We start from the raw sequence: 21595 nt of genomic DNA on the forward strand, positions 1-21595 counted from the left end.
ATGGATGTAGTCAGATCAATTGCAGGGAGACATCTTGATCATTCAAGAGCACACCTACGTCTGGGATTAGCATTCACGAAGTGTCTGGATTAGCCACGTAAATAAAACTGGATCAGGAAGGTGTGTAGCTATTGTGATACCTTTCCTCTTGGCCTGCCATCAGGAGACCATTCAGGAGACCTAACCAAGCTGCAGCCAGCAGCGTAGTCCCCCTTCTGACATTGGCCTGAAATTTACTGCCCATTCTTACCACATAATTTACAACCAGTGAAACCTCAGTAACTGCAAGCAGAGGCTATTTAGTGCTTCAAACCCCCAGTGGAATCCAGCGTGTTTTTTTCCTAACCTTATTCCTTATGGTCAGGTTTTGAAATGTCCCGGCACAAGCAGGATTGAATACTTTCCTTCTGAGTTTTAGGTATTCTTCACAAGAATGACTTGAAATTACCCAGAGCTCCAGGAAATGGAGGGCAGTTGCAGTTAATAGCAAGGCACTGCACTGGGGAGGGAGATTTCCTTGTAGGAGATACGGGCAGAAGCTGGAACATAGGAAGTTCCACTCAAATATGAGGAAGAACTTCTTTATGGCGAGGGTGACAGAGCCCTGGAACAGGCTGCCCAGGGAGGTCGTGGAGTCCCCTTCTCTGGGGATTTTCAAAACCCGCTTTGCTGCAGTCCTGAGTGATGTGCTCTGGGCAACCCTGCTTTGGCAGGGGAGTTGGACTAGGACATCTCTAGAGGTCCCTTCCAACTCTGACACTTCTGTGATTTGGTGAGATTTCCAGGAGGAAAGCTCCAGCCAGCTGTAGTGGCCACTGCCCCGTGCTGCAGCTCCTGGAGGTGGAAGGCAAGCAGAGGAGAGGCAAGAGGCAGCAGGATGAGCACAAGGCTCGGCCCCGGGTCACTCACCGGAGGCATTTGTGAGAGGGGGACAAAGACCACCACACGAATCCCACAGTTATCATCTCCAGCAAAGCTGGACACCCCCCCCTTAACTGGGGAAAGAGAAACATCACCAAGGGAAAAAAAAAACCAAATCACAACCAAACACATTTAGGAAAGGAAATGTATTTTATTGAAAAAAAAAATTACATTTCACTTACACACCATGAAAATACTGACTTGTGTGTTATTTTCATTAGAAGAGGTTAAGACTTTCACAAGAAAACCACATTCTTTATTACAGCGTTACTCCACGAGATGAGGCTCTGGTGGCATCTGCACTGGGCGTTTTCACTAAACAGTAGAGCAGGACTAAATGTGCTTTGGGCAAAAACCCTAAATATTGGCCTCTTCCAGACGCTACTCCCCGTTGAAGATATGGCACTCAATTGGTCAATATCGATTTCTGAATTGGAGACAAATCTCAGGTTTTCTCTACTCGCTCAGACCTTAGGCAAGTTCACAGCTATCCCTCCCCTCCATTTTTAACAATCTTGATCTTTATTTCCCATTCAGCCAGCTAAAAGCATATCAAAACGGCACATACGCCATCACCCTCCCATCCTCCAGAAAGAAAACCAAACTGAGGGGAATACGTTGCACTAACAATCTCTGCCAGCAAATGACAAGATCCCAGGAGGGTGCTACATTCTCTGGCATTTCTTGCCGCCATCACACCTCCAGCAACAAGCCCTGCAGTTTTCTTCCCCAACAAGGCACGTATTCACATGGAGCGTGCACTGGGCACGTGAATACATGTGCTAATTGCAGGCCATGGGACAGGAGTACCTGTCTGCCGGGGGTATCCCCATGCCATTTGTCATAGGTGTTATGACAAACGTGTCACAAGAAGCTACGATGGGCTGCATCACATCGCTCAGCAAGGCACCTTCTGAAAATCCCTTATGAACCTTTGGTGTGGTAAGATTTAAAAATCTATAGGCAAAAATAAATACTAAAGCCTCTCAAATTCCCATGTAGCTTCCCTTATTTACTCACTTACTTATTTATGGGATTTCTTCCTTACTTAAAGGGGACAGGAAGGACTAGAGCCAGACCTGGACAATTCCAACACCATGCAAGTGCTGTGAAACCTTCTCCACCTGGACCTTCCTCCTGTGTTCCCTCATTAGAGAACTGCTTTATTCTATGCTATTTTCTACTCTGTCAGGCACAAGCATCACATAGATCATGGAGAACAGTCACACAAAACCTTTCTATAAAGTTTTTGCGATACAGAGGATGGGGCCAGATTGAGAACACTGAACTCGAATGACTGAGTCTGCTCTTCCTTCAAGTACTCAGCTGACTTCTTTACCACTAACAGTGCTGCTTTCAAAGTGAGGTTCTCCTTACCCAGCACCTCACTGCCAGGAAGAGAGGCAATCCCATTCTCCCCCATTTTGTCCAGCTGCATCTTCCCAACCCCTCCCTAGCAGCGGTGCCAGCGCTCATCCGTTCCCAGGATGAGAAGGCCAAGGGAACTACAGGGGATGAAAACATCAGGGGCTTTGGCTGGATAAATTCCCTGCTGGTTTTAGCTCCTTCACTTCACTCGTTATGGGGAGAGGCAAGGACCAGGGCCAGCACAAGTGAGGGGAGAGGAAGTTTAGGGCTCAGTTTTATGAGCTGGACAAGTTGGATCTATTATAGCAACTGAAAATTCTCTACCTTTTTTTTCCAAAGAACAAAAGCCTAGCCTAAATCATCTGAATAATTCACTTTTAGAGCCTCTTATTCTCCGTGGCCTGTGGATGAAGTCTAGGGAAATTACATGGCTAAATTAGGTTCCTAAAACAGGGAGTGGAATGAATCCCCTGTTGCCTTCCACCCCAGCCAGAACAGCAGCGTGCCGTTCACCGCGCGCTTTAAAGCGCGGAGTCGTGCTAAACCAGAGCTTGGGCACAGCACTGCAAAACGAAGAGCCCAACAACTTCTCACAGCCCTCATCTCCCCCTGGCTCCAAGAAACTCCTCCGCTTTTCCCCCACGGGAGGGTGCAGGCAAAGCAGTGGCTCTGCCACCACGGCGGCTGTGCTGCACCCCCAGAGTCCCAGGGGAGGAGAAGCCAGGCACAGCCAGGCGTGCAAAACAGAGCTGGTCCCTCCCGGAGCCTCTCTCCCTGACAATGCATTATTAATCTTGGTGACACTTTTCTTGCTCACTCAGCAAAGAAGTACTTCTAACATATCCAAAACTCAGGAACTCTTGAGAGGAAAAACCCCTGATAAATTCTCCTCTAGTTCTTGCAGTAGTGATTTGTGCAGGTGTGTGGTGAGGATGCTGCCATGCTGCTTAAAAGAGACATAATAAATGATGCTCAAGTTTTTCCAGACCACCACCTGTTGAGGCAGGAGCACAACATTCAGCAGAGGGCCATACTCCAAAAACTGAATTATGGTGCAGACCCTTGCACTTTCTAGAGAGCCCCTAAATATATGGACGGTTGAGCTTTAGCCCCGGTCTCTGAGCCATAAGAAACAAAAACTTGAGTAAGTGTAACAAGATGAAAAAATCATGCTCTGATTTTCAAGCGTGCTAACAGCTTGCCTTCTGACTGAATGGGATTTTGTTGTAACTCAACTCTTCCAAAAGTTAATATATTTATGAATTTAAATTCAGATCACCCTACCTAAAAGTCTAGACGTTATTACAACTGACAAACTACAGGGAAAAAAAAAAAGAAATCTTTCCTTTCTCCCCTTTAACCTACTCACCTACCTGTTGCACCCATTCAGCACAAGCTATGAAGTTAGCTTGGCCAGGTTCATAAAATGTGAATGAGTCAGTTTTGTCCCAGTGTCTTGGCTTCTCTGTTCATATATTGCTACTAAGCACTTGTAAGACCCTTCCATCTTATTTAATTAAATAAACCAATCCCTCACCTAGTTTTAACCTGCCCTAGATATATTAGATATTTTACGCTAATGCAGAATCTAAGTTTCAGGCTTCTGCCACGACTCACCTGATTCTATAATGGATAAGGTAGCAATATTTAGGGTTTTCTTTTTAAACAATGGTATCTACCATCCTATTGCCTCTCTCTACAATCAAGCGTACAAGCCTTTACTGCAGGAAGAATACAACTCGTAACCGCCAACCAGAAAAATACACAAACACTACAAAAGCCTACAATTTCATTAGAAATCAAATAATTTGCTATTACACAGAACTTCATTGTTTTTCGGGCATAAAAGTCATTGAATTACTACATACGCCTCGAGGACAATCATTAAGATGTGTAAACATAGAACAGGTCCACCTAGTCAGTACAAAGCACCACACAAACTTGAAGTACATAGAAAGTTTGCTCATAAATATTTCTTTGTTTAACAATTCAGCACTAAAAAAATATTACTTAAAAAGGCATCTTTTTATTAAGTTATTCAGTTTGTCCAGGGCTGGTGGGGTTGTACTATCCCTACTATATTACAGCCACCTGACTCTCTTGCCAAACCGTTTGACTTTTCTGGAAGAAAAGGCTATGTGTGGCTGGGACCCAAAGCTTCAGCACAATCTATAAAAATATAATTCTTTAAGACCTTCCGCTCACATCCCGAAGGCCTACACAGCCAGCCCCCAAATTCTGTTTCCCACCCCCACCACATTGCAAATAAAGCTTCAACATACATACACGCACACACAAGAGTACACGTATTACACTCTTCTACACACAGATTATTTTTTTTTTTCTTTTTTCTCTAAACAGCGATGCAACCACAAGGGCAATAGGTAAGGAGTACACGTGAGTTCAGTGGTAACATATGGCACAGCCTTCTCATATTGCTGGTTTTCTCTGTCTGAATCGTGTGCTGCCTTATTCACTGCTCTGCAAATGGTGGATTTGTTACTGGTATTTGCACCGTGGAGGCACTAAGTCAGGAACACATGCTTACTTAGGACCACAACGGGGAGCATCCCCTTTGCCTTGAGGGCCATTGCTGCTGGAGCAGTAAAAGGACCAAAGTGGTGGCTGGTGGTGCTGGGGCTGTCACCTGGCACTGGTTTCCTGGGGACACAGATGGGAGTTTTCCTAGACTGTTGAAAGCAAAACAGCGTTCTTCCCTTCTGGAAAATGTGAGAACTAGTTCGGGCTTTCCTGAAAAAGTGTGCTGGCAAGAGCAGCTCCCTTGCATTCCACTTCGGGCACACTCCTCCAGTTTCTGATTGAACTTTGTGGATTTACCTCAGATCTGCTCCTGCATGCACGTATAAACTTGTGGGTTTACTCGTTTATTTAAAAGAGAAGAGCTATTTTGGGGGCTGTGATTGAGCATCTCAAAGCTTAGTTTCCATGGCTGATGTGTGTCTTTAATGGACGTGTTTTAGAAAGCTACAAAAAACTTCAGCAATAAGTTCACTCTCACCAGAAGCAAATGTCTTTCACGAAGAAGAGCTCTCTGAATAATCTTATCCTGTGCTTCTAAGGGGAATTGAATGCCTAGTCCATGAACCAGTAAGGCTGCAATGGGATGTAAAAGAAGGGGTTGTGTTTCCGTTTATGAGGAAGTATTTTGGTTTCAGAGTGGCCAAAATTTGTAACACTTATGTCTCAGCTTCTAAAAGTACTCTTTAAATAGGCAAAGACCTTTACTCAGAAGAGGTGGTTTTCCTTAGTATAAGATAAAAGCCAAACTTCTCTGGTGGGCACGAGCATAATGACATAGCACCTTCTCCAATAACCAGTGCTCTCATTAAACTGGAACCTGCTCTCTTCCTCTTCCACCCCGCCATAGCAGAGATGTTGGAGAGTGCTCGCAGAAGCACTTGTTCCCAGAGGCAGGAACAATTGTTTCCTACTGTACAGTCTTGTATGCTCTAACCTGCGGGGTAAGATAAAAGCTGTTCTGTGAAGGGGAGGGCAGCTAAACTCTGCACAAGAAAGAGACCTCAAAATGAGTTGCGGTTCTTATTCCAAGCTCCTCTTCTCACCACGTATGCAGGAATAAAGAGCACAACACGGAGAGGTCCTACACATACAAGTAAGAGGCACACAAACACACTGGTGCAGAATGACAGCAGTTGTCCTCCCATGAAACTTGTTTTTTTTTAAATAAAAACATAAGACAATAAGAATGTTACTCACATCCACTTGCCTACTGTCTTACACTGAGATGATGACCGCACAAACGTGTGCTCTTCCATTAACTACCCTTTCTCTCTACTAGGATATAACTAGGGAAACCTTTAATTGCATCCACCTTATTCAGCAAGACTATCAAACTCTTCTTGTTCTCTTTAATTCTGAAATGATTAACATATTCAAACACATCTAACAATCTGTGTGTGCACGGGATATTAAATGTAGATACTTTTATTACAATCTTCCTTGCCACATATTTGAAAATAAAATAAATCAATACAATCACCATAACAGCCTCAGACAACAAATTAACACCATCCAATCAAGACACAGTTAAGATACTCAAAAAGGCAGTATGAGAGCTGGAAACCCTTGGTCCTCTGATTGTTTTGGATAACACATTGTTTATAGATTTCTTCCACATGATAAAAAAATCAGAAAACAAACATTAACGTTAGCAATTAATACTGCAGATTTCTTAAATGTTGTATATTGAGTGTGAACAGCATTGATTTTAGCACAATGTCTTTACGCACGTCTCCCAAAGAGGTACCTGGGAATTTTAAGCATGTAGAGACTAATCTGGGCCCAGAACAGAGTAGATGGTTTGTTAACAGCTTCTGGTGTCTCCTGCACGATGGCTCCGCAAACGAGCGCGCCCTGCAGTAATCAAAATGGCTGACCACATACACTGCCAAGTTCGTTCCAGAAAACGGGGATCTAACACAAATTGCTTCCGCCAAGCGAAAAGGGAAAGAAGGCTGGGGGAGCCGACTGGACACAACCACCACACAGCATTCACCACTCCCACACGTACACGTACATCAGCGTCAGAAGCATCCTCTGCTGCAAACTTCACCGACACACAGCAGCCAGGTCAGCAGTCCCAACTGGGGGATGCTGGACTGGGTTACAGCTTTTCACGCTGTTAGGACGGTCAGGGATGATTACCCATTAGTTATCGACTCCACTCTCCGGCCTAAAGTGCTTGATCTTCTCTAATGAATTGGGATCTAAACTAATTTAAGCTAATCATTTTTCTTTTCCTAAAGATCTGCAAGTGGATCAGATAACCCTGATAAGTCTCCTCCAAGCCCTTAAATAAATATTTAGTGGGCAGCTGTCTAATACTGAAATACCTCCCAGCTGCACCAGAAAGATAGTAGGAACTCCAAAAGAGATACAGATGTCATATGCAGGAGGAGAGGAGGGAATAAAAGATGGGACAGGACTGTGCTGAGTCTTTGAATTTTGTTCTGCAAACATGATGAACAAGCGCTGTGTCACTCTGAACAAATAAAAATGCATCCAAGCATTGAGTATGCATACCTTGACATTTAAAAATGCCTGTTGTGACTACAAAACGTTAGCTACAGAATATATTTACAGATAATTTCTGATGTTTGTTCCTGGCAAGAGATATTAAGCCCAATTCTTCACTGAAGACATAAACCTGACCTAATTTACATCAGGTCAGTGGGAGTTTGAAACAGATATTACATGAACAACTCCCAGGGACAGAAGCAGAAGTGGCCCATTGCTACAGAATCCAGCTACTGCAAAATATCAACTTGTGCAAACAGAGCACATTAGTTTTGTTTGTTTTTTTTTAACGTGAGTATGTCACAGACTCTAAGAAAGGTGTGAATTACTGAACTGATCCATTCTTTGAAGCAGTGGGAAAAGATCACACCTGATGGGTATAAGCTGCTCCAATAAGCATATCATTTTCTCCTTTATGGCAAGATCACAGTTCATTATGGTTTTCAAATAAAACCTTGTTTGCAAGGTAGCTTTAAGTTTCCTAAATGCCAAGATTCTTTATTTCAGAGAAAAGCAGCCCTTGCCACTTTCTCAATTACCTTGTGAAAGTCTATTTTTTTTAATGGCAAAAAAAAATGTGCTGTCACACTTACTAAAAGGGCTTTTCTGCAGGACATACTTAAAACAGGTAGGGTTTCTTCAACAGCAAATTTTGACGGTGCACACTTATTGCTGCTTTTAAAAAAAATTAAAAGGCCAATTCTGACCTTTTCTTTCCTGTTGATTCCCCGGTGTGAAGAACTGAAAAAGAACCTCAATTTTGCACTGCACTAGTACAGGGACGGCCACCGTATGACCCTTACTTTGGCCCCACACAGCTCCCCAGCCAGGCCCTAAGGCCGTGTTATGTGACTGGCAGTGAAGCCACTGCTGGTGCAGGGTGCTGGGCAATCCACAGCCCTGGCTACAGGAGACCCAGCAGAGATCTGTGCTGGAGCCATGGGACAGTAGAAATCAAATATCATTTACTGCATGTGAACTGCTCCTGGGATTCATCTAATTCTTGGCAATTTGAAGGACATGGTCCTTCGCCATCTGAAGCTTTTTGTAATGTGACCCATAGAAGCTGCAAAACTGGATACAGCTGGGCGAGGGTGTCAGGCATAATGCTGCAAAGTCAACCATGATGTGTAAAGGCAGGAAAGTTCAGTATGTTGATCCCTTCTTCCCAAGGGGACGGTAGGGATTATATACTTCCATGTAAAATAGTCTAATTTTAAAAGATAAATAAACTTATAGTTATGTTTGGAATATGGCATGCAAGATTTCTTTAATCAATGCTAGAAACAGTTTAAATCCTTTTGTGTTCAACTGCTGAAATTCATCACCAGCTACAGTATTTAAACATCTTTGCTGAAAGCAACTCTCTGAAAGAAGGCAATTGTATTCCTGGCACAACTGCCCAAGTGAAAAGCAGCTTATCTAAAAAGGGAGCAAATTATTAATATTGAGCTATTTCCTAGCCTATCCAGAAGTTTGTGTCTCAGGAAGAAAAAAAAAAAAATATATTTGCATCAATTTAAAAACACAGTGCTGCAAAGAAAGGCAATTTGTTGTACTTCAAAGCATCACAGAATGGCTGAGGTTGGAAGGGACCTCTGGAGATCATCTAGTCCAACACCACTGTGCAAGCAGGGTCACGTACAGCAGGTTGCTCAGGGCCATGTTTTGGTCAGGTTTTGAGTATCTCCAAGGATGGAGACTCCACAACCTCTCTGGGTAACCTGTGCCAGTGTTCAATCACCCTCACAGTGAATTATGCGTTTTTAATGTTTAAATGGAATTTCTTGTATTTCAGTTTGCACCCCTTGTCTTTCATCCCTTCATTGGGCACCACAGAGATGAGCCTGGTTTCTTCTTCTTCCCTGCTTCGCATCAGGTATTTATAGACACTGTTAAGATAGTTCATGTCTTTTTACATGTTGGATATCAGCAATGAGCTCATCTCTGTTACTGACTGCTAATTTTAGCAAATGTTCACATCACCAAAATTATTATTGCTAGCAAGTTATTTCATGGCAGTGATTACTAGAAACTGTGGCAGAAGAGTCACATTTTCAGGCCGTTTTTGGGGGGTTGTTCCCCCTTGAAGTTTTCAAGTTATATTTATAGATTATTTTTTTTTTTCATTTTTAATGCCAAATGCATGAAAGGAAATAAATTATTAGTTGTTGAGAGTGAAAGCCTGAGGTTTCCCTTTTACATTTACTGCAAAATCTGTTCATCTCTTACATTTGCTTCAGAGACACTGAAAATGAAGGATTCAAAAATGTATTAATAATGAGATCTTAACTCTAAGAAAAAATCTATTCAGCTAAAAAATCGCTTTAAGGATAAATTACTCTTCTGCTAGGTGAAGCCAATTAACTTTTACAATAGCAGAAAATCCACAAAAATGGTGGATTGTGAAGTGAAGACTTCAGTGGCTAAAGCAATCTCCAGACCACCTCTTGTGGGGACTCCCAAGCTATGCAAGCGACCTGATCAGTCAGACAGGTGTGATGAGGAAGGTGCAGGAAAGGTATCTGGGAGATACCCAAGAGTGAGCATACTCAGGTGATCAAGAAAAAAATTAGCCCTTTCCTCTAATGCGAATTTGCTTCATTTTTTTGCTTTGCTTCAAATTTGCAAGCAGAAATGCAATTTTAACCTCCTTATACAGTCTCAGACAAATAAAGCTTATCAACTGAATTTGGATTTAACAGGACACTAGATCTCGTCTTGGGAGAAGCAAGAATCTCAGTCCCATACAGAAATCATACTGACAGGTACTGACAACTTGCACTACTGTATATCTGCCCTACTGGTATAGCATGTGGCTGTGATGTATATGATGCTGAAATTAAGAATCCCATTTTGAAGCCTTATGAAGCAGAATTTTGAAATAAAGATGCAGTAAAAATAATGCGTTCCTGTCATCTCTAATCAGCGTAGGCTGCAGAGACTTAAATTATGAACAAATTAATCTTGTGTGTTTCACTACATGGGGTAAACATATGTAACTTACTAAACCAAAAATGTGACTTTTACCACATTGCTTCATTGATAAGCTGCCGACTGCGCTCACTACTGCTAAGTGGAAGTGTCCTGTGTAGTTTGTAGATACATCCACCCATGAAGAACAAAACTAGGGTAGCCAGCTTTCAGAGTAAGAGCTGCTTTCTCTTTTGTCCTTAGTTAGAAACTAAATAAAGAATCAAACCTGGCCTCAGAGGTAGAACTACAAACTTCTAATCAATGCTACTGAAAAAAGATATTAATGAAGATGTTTCTGGAGCAGCTTTTGGGGAAAAAAAAAATATTAAAAAAATCATGTGGGCACCCACAGACATTAGAAATAAGCAGCCAGTACCTGCAAAAACCAAAACAGTGCAACTGTTCACAGACAAGAAACAGGAGCAGTTATCAGTAACATGAAGGACACCTCAAGGTCACTTCAGAGTACTTAAATGCCAAACATCTTCAAAGTACTCCTACACACAACCAGAACTTTGTGTGTAGTTTTAACCCTGCTTAGTTTCATAGCAGCTGAGATACCGAATACCAGAGCAGGTAACCAGGTATCTCCAGAAAAAGGGAGCATGGAGCCAGCTCCATTGGCACTAGATGCCATCTTGAAATATATTTTTCCAGTCAGTCAAGCATTCCATAAGCAAATTCACACCTAAAGTCTTTGGCAAGGCAGGAACATTGTACTCTCTTGCCCTGGGTAATTACACAGATTAAGTGAATTTGACAGCCATTTTGATACCTAGTAATATGCTTCAATGCACACTAACCGTTTCGTTTTTAAAACTGAGCAAGGCCAGCACATATGTTTGAGAGTGGATATCTGCCTATGCTGGGCACTATTTCATGAAAGTCAGGTTTCTGTCACAGATCTAAGGCAAATATTACAATTTACAGGAAAGAAATGAGGACATCAATACATTGTGCGTTATTGGAGACGTACAGCCTTTATAACACGGTGGCTTTCACTATGATCTCTGGGTTTTCTATGTCCTTTTTGCTTTGGACCATTCTCAGTTCCAGCTGGGCTGAGTTTGGTTTGTTTCCTTCTCCAGCTTGTGCTAAAAAGATGACATCACAGTGTCATTAAAAACAGCAGTATAAAAAGAAACAAGTTATAGCATTCTGTTATCCCACTATTTATTTTTTTTTTACCCTCCTCCCCTCCCCAATCTCCCTTGCTGCCCCCTGTTAAAGGATTCCAAGGGGGAAGATCCAGGTCAGTGCTGTGATTTCCTATCACCCCTGTTCTGCACCTCTCTCCAGGAAGGAGACACAGAGAAGCTGAAACGAAATCACTCCTCATATGGTCAACACAGCAGACAGTTTATTATTGGTTGATAAACCCCTCTCATTACTAAACACACACGCTCAAAGGGAAAGTAAGCGAGCTAGGCTTAAACCGGAAGCTCTCTTGCATGTCAAACTCAGTATTTCCTCAAGTTCCTCCACCACTGTTCTGCAAAGCAATCGAGCACAGTCAGCATGACTGCAGTCCCACTACAAGCTGAACAGTGACATCTTCAGTCGGGTGTTGTCAAAAATAGGTTTGGAGGAGACAGTTAGGAACATAGACTACCAAGCTCTCATTCTGTATATTCTCTGGCTGCTTCTGCACTGAGGACTGCCTTTCGTCAGGAAACCCAAAAAGCTCTTTGAATGTTTTTTCTGACACAAATCCAGACAGAACAAGGGAACAAGGTTTGGATTAATTACCTTTTGCACTCTTAATGGTCCTTTGCAGAACATGTTGCATGGCTGACACAGTCTTTTCACATGCCACCTGCATTAACATAATATATTCAGGTGTCAGTAACATTTCAGCTGCCTAGTTTGGTATTATTATTTCAAAACCACTGCTATTAAGAGGCAAACGTGAATGACAAGACACAAACAGGGTGACAACTATGTAATGTAGAGTTTGGGAAAAAATTAGACTCTCTTAATTCTCCCAAAACAGGTATTACAAACCATATATCCATATCGAGGACTCTACTTGCTTGAGGGGAAAAAAAACAACCCAAAATAGATCTGAGAAATGATTTTCAGTGCTTATTATGAAGTTAGGGTAAAAAAAAAAACAAAATTGCAAACATGCAAACATGCATGCAGTCTCTCTCTCCTTCTCAAGAGCAGAACACCTTATTTGGCAAAACCACAAAATCTGTGTAACTGAAGTGTGACCGTCCAAACTTGTACAAGCTAAACCATTTCGGCTAAAGGGAAATTATGCTTTTTTTCCTCTGAGGCGAGGAAAAAAAGCCAAAGAAGAAGAGAGTCTTTGAATAATGCCATAAATTAAAATAAATAAATAAATAAAAAGAAACATAGTCTAAACTTGCAGAGAGACGAGTAATTTCTCCCATACCTTCAAATTGTTTGGATGCTTATGTGTCCATGCCAAAAGCATAGCGGCAAACAAGTCTCCTGTTCCAACAAAGACAGCATCCACTTTAGGAGACTCCACTCGAATTCTTTGTGTCATCTTGGTACCATCTGCTTTAGCTACAACACAGACAGATGGTTAAGTAACAGACCCAGCAATTAATACAATTGCATTTACTATAATTTAAAAGCGATCGCGAGACTTGAATTCCTTTGCTGTTTGGAACATAAAGATGCTAAGGAGTATTGTAAACGTTGTACCATCTCTTTTAAAAGGTGCAACCTTTCAAAACTTTGCCAAGTTGGGATAGCATTTACAACATACACTGTAGACACCTCCCTTAAGAGGGAGCAGGTAGCCAGCACCTTCACGTTCAGGAAGGATTGTGCACCACCTATTTTCACTGAGACAGCAGCAGCAGCTTGCTCAGGAAATTGCCTGTTTATGGAGACTGACGAGTCTCAGATGGGGCATCCCAAACCATAACCTAGAGTATCTCTGGGTTGCATGGAGGCACAAGAGCAGCTGTAGACATCAGCAGAGAATATCCGATCCATGTGCCATATTGTAACCCCCATTGGAACGACCAGACCTGTTCCAGACCTGGCCTGTACCAAGTGCTAAGACCCACTGACTCTTAGCGGAATCTGTTTTAAGACTGTTTTCATCTCTCAGTAGTCCAGAACGTCATGTCCACATTTAGATGCCTTAAATGAACAAGGAAACGAGATCATGTACTATCCCACATAGATGTGTCCTTCTCTTCTAAAGTAAAAACATCTTGCAACAGTCCAAAAATACAGTCAGTCTTGGTGACCGTATAGAAGGGGATATAAAGAAGCAGCAGATGGAAATATTAAAGCCTATCAGGGGAAAAACAATTTGCTAACAGGACAGTGTAACTTTGCATAAAAGTATTCAAACCACTCAAAGTTCCCGTTTTATACCACTACTACTTGTCAGGACCAGTACCAGGGGCTTTAACAGCCCTGATCAACCTGGGATGAGGTTTAATAAGGCCAAGTGCCGGGTCCTGCATTTTGGTCACAACAACCCCAGGCAACACTACAGGCTTGGGGAAGAGTGGCTGGAAAGCTGCCCGGAAGAAAAGGACCTGGGGGTGTTGGTAGACAGCCGGCTTAACATGAGCCAGCAGTGTGCCCAGGTGGCCAAGAAGGCCAACGGCATCCTGGCTCGTATCAAGAATAGCGTGGCCAGCAGGAGTAGGGAAGTCATCGTGCCTCTGTACTCGGCACTGGTGAGGCCTCACCTCGAGTACTGTGTTCATTTTTGGGCCCCTCACTATGGGAAAGACATTGAAGTGCTGGAGCGTGTCCAGAGGAGAGCCACCAAGCTGGTGAGGGGCCTGGAGAACAAGTCCTATGAGGAGAGGCTGAGGGAACTGGGCATGTTTAGTTTGGAGAAGAGGAGGCTGAGGGGAGACCTCATTGCCCTCTACAACTACCTGAAAGGAGGTTGTAGAGTGGCGGGTGTTGGCCTCTTCTCCCAAAGGACGAACGACAAGACCAGAGGAAATGGTCTGAAGTTGTGGCAAGGGAGATTTAGATTAGATATTAGAAAGAACTACTTTACTGAGAGAGTGGTCAGGCACTGGAACAGCCTGCCCAGGGAGGTGGTGGAGTCACCATCCCTGGAGGTATTTAAGAAACGTATAGACATGGCTCTTCAGGGCATGCTCTAGTGCCCAAGGTTATTGGTTTATGGTGAGGTGTTGAGTGTGGGGTTTAGTTGGTGGGTACGGTGTTTTTGGTGGGCGTTTGGTGTGGTGTGTTTTGTAGCAGCAGCACAGAAGCTCAGGCCCGGGCGCAAGCATCTTTGCCTGAGCTATGTTGCAGGTGTACCTGTGTGCAGCCCTGCTGTCCTGACTTACTGATTGGATTTTCCAGATCTGGAGTCTTGGACCTGGCTTGTCAAACCCTTCTGTGATGAGCACTGGACTGTCAATGGGACCTGTCTGCCATCCTCACCCTCGTTCTGCTCACGTTATTCAGACACCGTGGGGCTGTGTGTGCCCTGTTGGTGAGGGCATCGCTCTCTGCCTGTGCTATGATCACACACAGCTCCCAGCTTGTCTTCCCTCAGGGAGCAGCCCCATCCTTACTGCTCTCTGCCATTACTGTAGGAGAAGTTCACTTAGGGATCTAAGCTCCTTTCACACACTACATGTGGTCTGATGAAACCACTTCTTAAAAAAGTAACTGAAAGCACAGACCAGTTTAAAAGAAAGCAGAGTTTAAGAGTTCATGACTTACTTTTTCTGTGGCTTCCCAGAGCAATTAGGTAGTCATTTCCTAGAGGTGCCTGTAGATCTGAGCTTGTGATCACCACAGTCTCTGGTCCCATGGCATGGAGCATATCCATTACCTTTTCATGTGCAAAAAGGCAGGAATCAGTGACTGCAATGTGTGTTGATTAAATCGTGCATCATTCATAGCACCTAATTTTGGCATCTTTTTTAAAGAGAAAAAAGTTTCTACTCAAATGATTCACTTCAATTAGGGGAATTAATCTGAAATAGGGGAATCAAAATATCCGTATTTAAGCGTACACACTGGTTAAAATATACAAGCATCCCTGTACTGTCTTTGGATGCTCCTCTGAAAAGAGTACTCTATTTCAGGTGTGATCAGAATTCTTGTCTGCATCATGTTTTCAGAACATATTATCAAAAGAATAAGAAAACAAACATACAGACACATGCACCTGAGGTAGTGTCTTGAAACACTTGACAGAAAGCCGGTAACTCCAGATTATGAAGTCTTATTTAGCTACTACTTTAAGAGTTAGCAAAAATAAAGAGTTAACGAACTAAATCAGAAGCACAAGTGTGTCTGTCTCAATCTCCTCATTCTGTTCCAAACCCCAAATTACACCTGTAAATTATGTACCTTTGCAGGTGTATTTCCACCCTGTGTGTTCCTCAGAAACTCATTAATACTCCTGACATCACAACTGATTGCTACAGAAGTGATTTTGATTTCACAGAAGAAAGAATGACTTCAATAATGAGTTTAGTATATAACACAGATAAAATATTAATTCTCCCAGAAGAGTTTAACCAAAAATCCTCTCAGGCTAGCTGTGACTCATGAGCAGCTGAATGATAAGAATTTATTTCTGCCATTTTTTAATTCTCTATTGCTTTTCTTTCTTGCCTAAGCCTCCGAGTTTCTTCAACTATCAGAACTCTTTGCACAGACATTGGATGGGTTTTAAAGAAGCAGAAAATCCACCAGCATATGCTGGCATAATCAAACTGTGAAGTAACATTAAATTCAATTTCATTTATCGGTCACAATTCACCAAGAACCTAATCACCAGTATTTCCAGTTGTAGGACTTAACCCCTTGTACATTAATATTACATCATTTTATTATTTATTTTTTTTAAATAGAAGCCTATACTATTGTCACTACTCTTGCTAAAGAAATGAATGAAAGCATGCCACCATGGAAATCAATGACAGAAATCCTACCACCTCCAAAGGGCACAAATTCCATCACAGATTATTACTCAGAGGGATAGACCTATATATGACATGCAGCTGGGGAGACAGACAGATTAAAGTATAATATCCTGCAAGGAACTATTTTAAAAAATTTTCCATTCCTAAGTATAATTGCATCTCTTTACAAGAGATTTTTTAAAACCCATCACAAATTAAAGCTATCACATGAATCAGACAGACTGTGAGAAAACTACCTTGTAAAATTGTTTAGCACATGCAACTTTACAGCTGAAATATGCAAACTTAAAACTAATGGTTGCTCAGCTAACAGTGTTGTTCTCAAGACTGTGGTTGCACTGGCGAGGATGAGAATAGAAGAATTGAGTTACAGTTAGCAGCTAATGGCATGAAGCACAGTTCATCACCCTTGCCCAGCACAGTGGGGTAATGTAAAACTCAGGGTGGGGAGGGAATTTGAAAGAACTGAGATATTTGGAGCTGCTTCCTGCCATATTTCATGACATTGGTGGAGGACAAAAAAAAAATAACAAACATTTGCGTTGACAGACCCCAGTTACTCTCCAGGGTGCCACTGCAGCTGCTGTTTGTTTAAAGATTTTGTGTTTCTTTGAAGTTTAAAACCAAACTGGAAGAAATTACATGAGTCGATTATGAAAGCACTTGACTAGGCAACAAAACAAAGAGCTCAGCCCTTCCCAAAACAACAGTAAAACCATATTCCTATTTTGTCCTTCATCACCAAGTCCTGCAGCTTTTCATTTTCTTCAGTTCGTGTAAAAGAGTAAATCCTTACACCTCAATGCAGCATATTTTCGGTCCATCTATCATTCCTGTATGGTGATGACAGCTGCTATCAGTGCTGTGGATTGCTCTGTCTTCCAGCAAGAAGTACCCGAGGCCATCTCATCTATGCAATCTATCCTTTTGCAACCCAGGTCTCCTCCTCTCCGAGTCAATTTAAGGAAGAGAAACAGAGCACCAGCAAACACTGTCAAGTGGAGATTCGGGGCATTCAATCAGATCTTTGTAAGAGTTTGCTCGGAAGCTCTCCTACTTGCAAACAGTCTCTAGGGGAGGATGAGAAACGGTTGTCCCAGCGCTCAGCGTTGGTGCTGCAAGACCCACAGGTGGACAGCAGAGGGAGCCACGCATGCAGGTTGGAGAAATAGGATGGAGGCCAAAGTGACTTCAAGGTTAAAGACAAACGGCGAAGTGCAGGATTGCAGGCAGGAATACATCCTACCTTACACATCCCACCCCTTGCCTACTTACCTCTAGAGCTTCTTTTTCTGTGTGAATCTTCCTGCCCGTGAGTAACCTGAGAATGAAACAGAAATCTTAAAAAAGCGTAAGTTCTCCAGGCAACGACTGCTTTGTTCACTCTTTGAAAGAAGGAAAGCTTGGGCTGGCCTAAATGGTTTGTAGCTATGTGGTCTGCTGTACCAGACCACTGCCTTCACAAGTTAGTTGCACACACACACAGTGCTTCTGAAGCTGACTCACGTCAGTCCTAACCTGCCTCCTGTAGAGATCCCTGTATCATAAAATTCCCTCACAAATGTCTTCTCTCCACCTCCCACGCAGCTGCTCCCTGCCCTTAGGGGGACAGCCTGTGATGTATCACAACAGATAATCTCCTGACCAAAGAGTCCCAGTTATGTAGACAGTAGGGGCATGAGGTAAATAAAAGAATGGGTATCGGTCTACCCTGCTTTCATCCCCAACATTATTTGGCTACAAAAGGAGGTAGGTACTTACTCAGCTTCAAACTGGTTGGGAGTAATTATATCCGCAACAGGTACAACTTTGTCCCTGTAGACTGGGAGAAGATCCTTGGGCACATACTGTGGGAGAAGAAACGGTATCAAATGTTGTCAGCAGCATCTGAGATGTGGGACTGCAACTCTCCTTCCCTCAAGGACCACTCATGCTGTCACCGAGTAACCTGACAGCTCCCCATGTACTGTTACGCAGCGGTAACCGAAGTGGCAGTGCGTCCTCCAGCTGGTGACAGTACAACCAACAGCCCTTCTTTCACTGGAGGCCACGGAAGCCCTGCTAAGCAGACAGGCCTAAACTGGCAGCATTAAAATGAAGTAGCGCCTGGTTGAAGAACTTTTGGGTTCCCTTGCCAAGGGTTCTCTCTGGGTTCTCTTGCCAAGGTGACACAACAGCATGAGGAAATATAGTGTCCCAACACAGGGAACCTTTTCTCATGTTTTTACTTCCAGATGAAACTACTTTGTTGTTGTACCAATTATACAGAGGCCCTTTGCTGCAGCACTGAGTGTCCACATTGACTGTGTTGCACTGCGGGGCTTAGGAACAGGTAATATCCATGTGATGCTTTATTTTGCCTCCTCCTGTCACTGCAGTATTTCTAGTCTGCGTGGTACATCCATGTGCGTGAACGGGAACCAGATTTGTAATTTGTTCAGTACAACTTAATCTATAAAGCAGTTCCAGTAAGGACATAAAGAATACTTTGCTCGTGTTCCACTCAAGCCTAGCAAAACCCTAGCATACTTCGCTGCCTGCAGAATCAGCTCTTTAAGTAACGAGGGCCGATGCTCCCCCTTCTGCCTGTCTGTTCCACCTCTATCCCATCTAAATAAGCTAAACAAGGCCCATCAGCAAGGGAGACTGGTTATCTAAGCAGGTGACATACATTTAGACATAACAGGAGCCACCAGCCTGTATGCTCTTCAGATTCAAAGCTGAAAAGCATCAGCTGTTTTGGTACACACTGGAGCTCCGCTAGGAGTTCAGGTTACATGGGCACAAGGTCATAGAATCATAGAGTAGTTAGATTTGGAAGACACCTTAAAGATAATTGAGTTCCAACCCCCCTGCCATGGGCAGGGACACCCCCCACTAGACCAGGTTGCTTAAAGCCTCATCCAGCCTGGCCTTGATGGTCACCTCACCTTCCTGAGTTGCTCTGTAACTCATTTTAACAAAACCTTTAATAAAAGTTCATTGTTTACTAGTAGCTGGTATTCTCTGGCAGAAACCATTTGCTAAATTGGGATTAATACCCACTTTCGTCTATGTTTCATTTTCTCTGTTGAGAAGGTGCACGTATACATGTGCTACTGTCTCCCATTCTGATTGTATCAGGAAGAGGTACAACCCTGCCATAGTGTTAACCACTATATGCTACCAGAACACCCATCATACCAATACTGAGCTCACTCGTGCAGCCATGGTGAAGTGATCATGTCACAGGGACCCTAGGTCACGTCTAAACCAAGGCATTTTAACTAATGATTTTATTACTTTTTATGGCAGGAATAAGTTGGTGAGTTGCATGTTAAATATTCTCCTCCTCGTTCATCTGCCTTATCTTCCATCCAAAAGACATAGGCAGGCCCATGGTTATGACTTCTCCCACTTTGCAAGGTGACTCTACAGCAACTACATCACTGCCTTGTTAGAAAAAGCCAAGAACACGAAATATTGCAACGAACATAAAATGAAAGAATAGAACACAAAAGCAATGGGAAATTTATTACTAAGTGCTACTTCATGTGATGTTTTATGAGGAGGTAAACTGTAAAAAGGTACAAGGATAAAGAGGAATTCATAGTGCATGACTAGCTAAAGGAGAAGAAAACATAAAATATCATTATTGCTGATGCCTTCCCACATTGCATTTTTACTGAAATTATTTGCTAGTTGTGATCAAAACCAAATGTTTCTTTGTCAGTGTGCAAGTCTGGTATTGGCACACAGAACCTTTCTGTCACTGATCACAGCCTGATGCCTAACAGCTGTTGGATCTCACATGAAATAAGTCATCTTCATTTAGGTTCAAGTGCTATGTCAATTCACACCAGCACTGACAAAGCCAGCCAGGCTACCAGCCAAAACAAAGCTCTTGACAGAAGATGAGGGAACTCCAGTGAGACAAATGGGGGAGCAGGGGGATATTTTCTTGCAGACAGGGTCTGTATCCCACCTGTTCTCTCAGCAGAAAGTTAGAAATAATCCCAGGCCATAATTCTTTCAGCCATAATTCTTTCCAGATACTAAGCTCCTTCAAATACAGGAAATTAAAGTACAAACTTACTTGATGCCGGGATCCAAAGCCACACTTAAGTAAAGTAGCTTAGTTTTGGTATTTAAAAATCAATAAATTTTTATACCTTTTTACATGGCAGGTATTCACTATACAAAGAATCCAAACAGATAAGTACTAACCATAGAGCCTTCTCCATTCCATTTGTCACCCATCACTGGATCGCATACTGTAACAGAATAAATATAGCTTTAGAAATGGGGTGCAGTTATAGAGACCCTGGTGGGAGGAAAAAGTTTCAGGTAACATTAGTGGCTAAGTAACAGCATTGACTACCTGATAGCTTATATACTCTCTCAGCTCTTACAGCACAAACTGAAATTTTTAACTGGTGCTTCCAATGCTGAAAGAATAGGCCGTATTTCTTAAACAGTTGTCAAAGGGTTGAAGTCACCCTCTTCTACCTGCTTCTATGTTGTTATGTCTGAAGGTGATGGGGATGAGAGGGTCTAACTGCTGGGAGTAAAAGGGCATTTTTTTTTTTAATTTTTTATTTTTTTTTTTACAAAAAATGCCGAGAACCCTTCATTCCCCATCCCAAAACTCTACAATACTAGTATGGTTGGGAAGAAATGTGGAAGAACCTAATAGCTGTGAAGAGAGTCCTATTTTTACTTTAGGGTAAAAAAATAGGTGCCAAACATACACACCAAAATCTGTGTATACACATAAAAATTATGGGTGTTGTAACGAAACAAGAAGAAAATCCCATGACAAAGTAAATAAACTCATACTTGGTGTAATAATATTAACACGTTTGGCACAGGTTCTGAATCATCAGTGGCATTAACAACACATTCCAAATGCCTTCAGTTTCAAAGTAGCCTTATACTTCAAAAAGGAACATTGTTCATTGTATGAAAAGAACTTATAGCAAGATAAAAAAAGAAATTCAAATCCAAAGGTATCAAATCAATGTCCAACCAGTATTTAAGGAAGTTTCTATGAATAAAAAGAGGGTAATTTATTTTAGATTTTAAAAGTATTTTCCTTACATTATAATATACTTAATAAATAGAAAGGATCTTGGAAGCCTAGCAGTGTTCTCTGACCACTTCCTTCCTGTTCTATACAGCTAGATATTTTTTTCTGCTCATACTCCAACAGAGTTTTCAGCTTTCACTGTCTAGCACGTGGCTCTGGAGAACCTGACAATCCAACAGTGTTAATAAAGGCTAAAAAGCAACAAAACCCGAGCTCATGAAGATGGATCTGCTACACTTTTCTAAATAAGAAATGTGCTTTGCTAAGTCAGATACCACACTCCACGGTATTACACATT

General features: G+C 42.3%; 1 protein-coding gene across 1 annotated transcript in view; it reads right to left on the reverse strand.

Moving 5' to 3' along the window:
* Positions 1-1052: 1052 nt before the first annotated feature.
* PDXK (pyridoxal (pyridoxine, vitamin B6) kinase) overlaps positions 1053-21595 on the reverse strand; it is a 56086-nt gene continuing 35543 nt past the window's right edge. The window contains exons 5-11 of the mRNA XM_014938129.1: positions 20436-20482; positions 17991-18076; positions 17505-17550; positions 15016-15127; positions 12725-12861; positions 12073-12139; positions 1053-11417 (exon numbers count right to left, since the gene is read on the reverse strand). Of these exons, the coding sequence (XP_014793615.1) occupies positions 11305-11417; positions 12073-12139; positions 12725-12861; positions 15016-15127; positions 17505-17550; positions 17991-18076; positions 20436-20482 (608 nt within the window). The 3' untranslated portion in view covers positions 1053-11304. The remainder of the gene's footprint in view (positions 11418-12072; positions 12140-12724; positions 12862-15015; positions 15128-17504; positions 17551-17990; positions 18077-20435; positions 20483-21595) is intronic.

Source organism: Calidris pugnax, unplaced genomic scaffold (assembly GCF_001431845.1).
Source record: "Calidris pugnax isolate Ruff unplaced genomic scaffold, ASM143184v1 scaffold25, whole genome shotgun sequence".
Classification (NCBI taxonomy): Eukaryota; Metazoa; Chordata; class Aves; order Charadriiformes; family Scolopacidae; genus Calidris; species Calidris pugnax.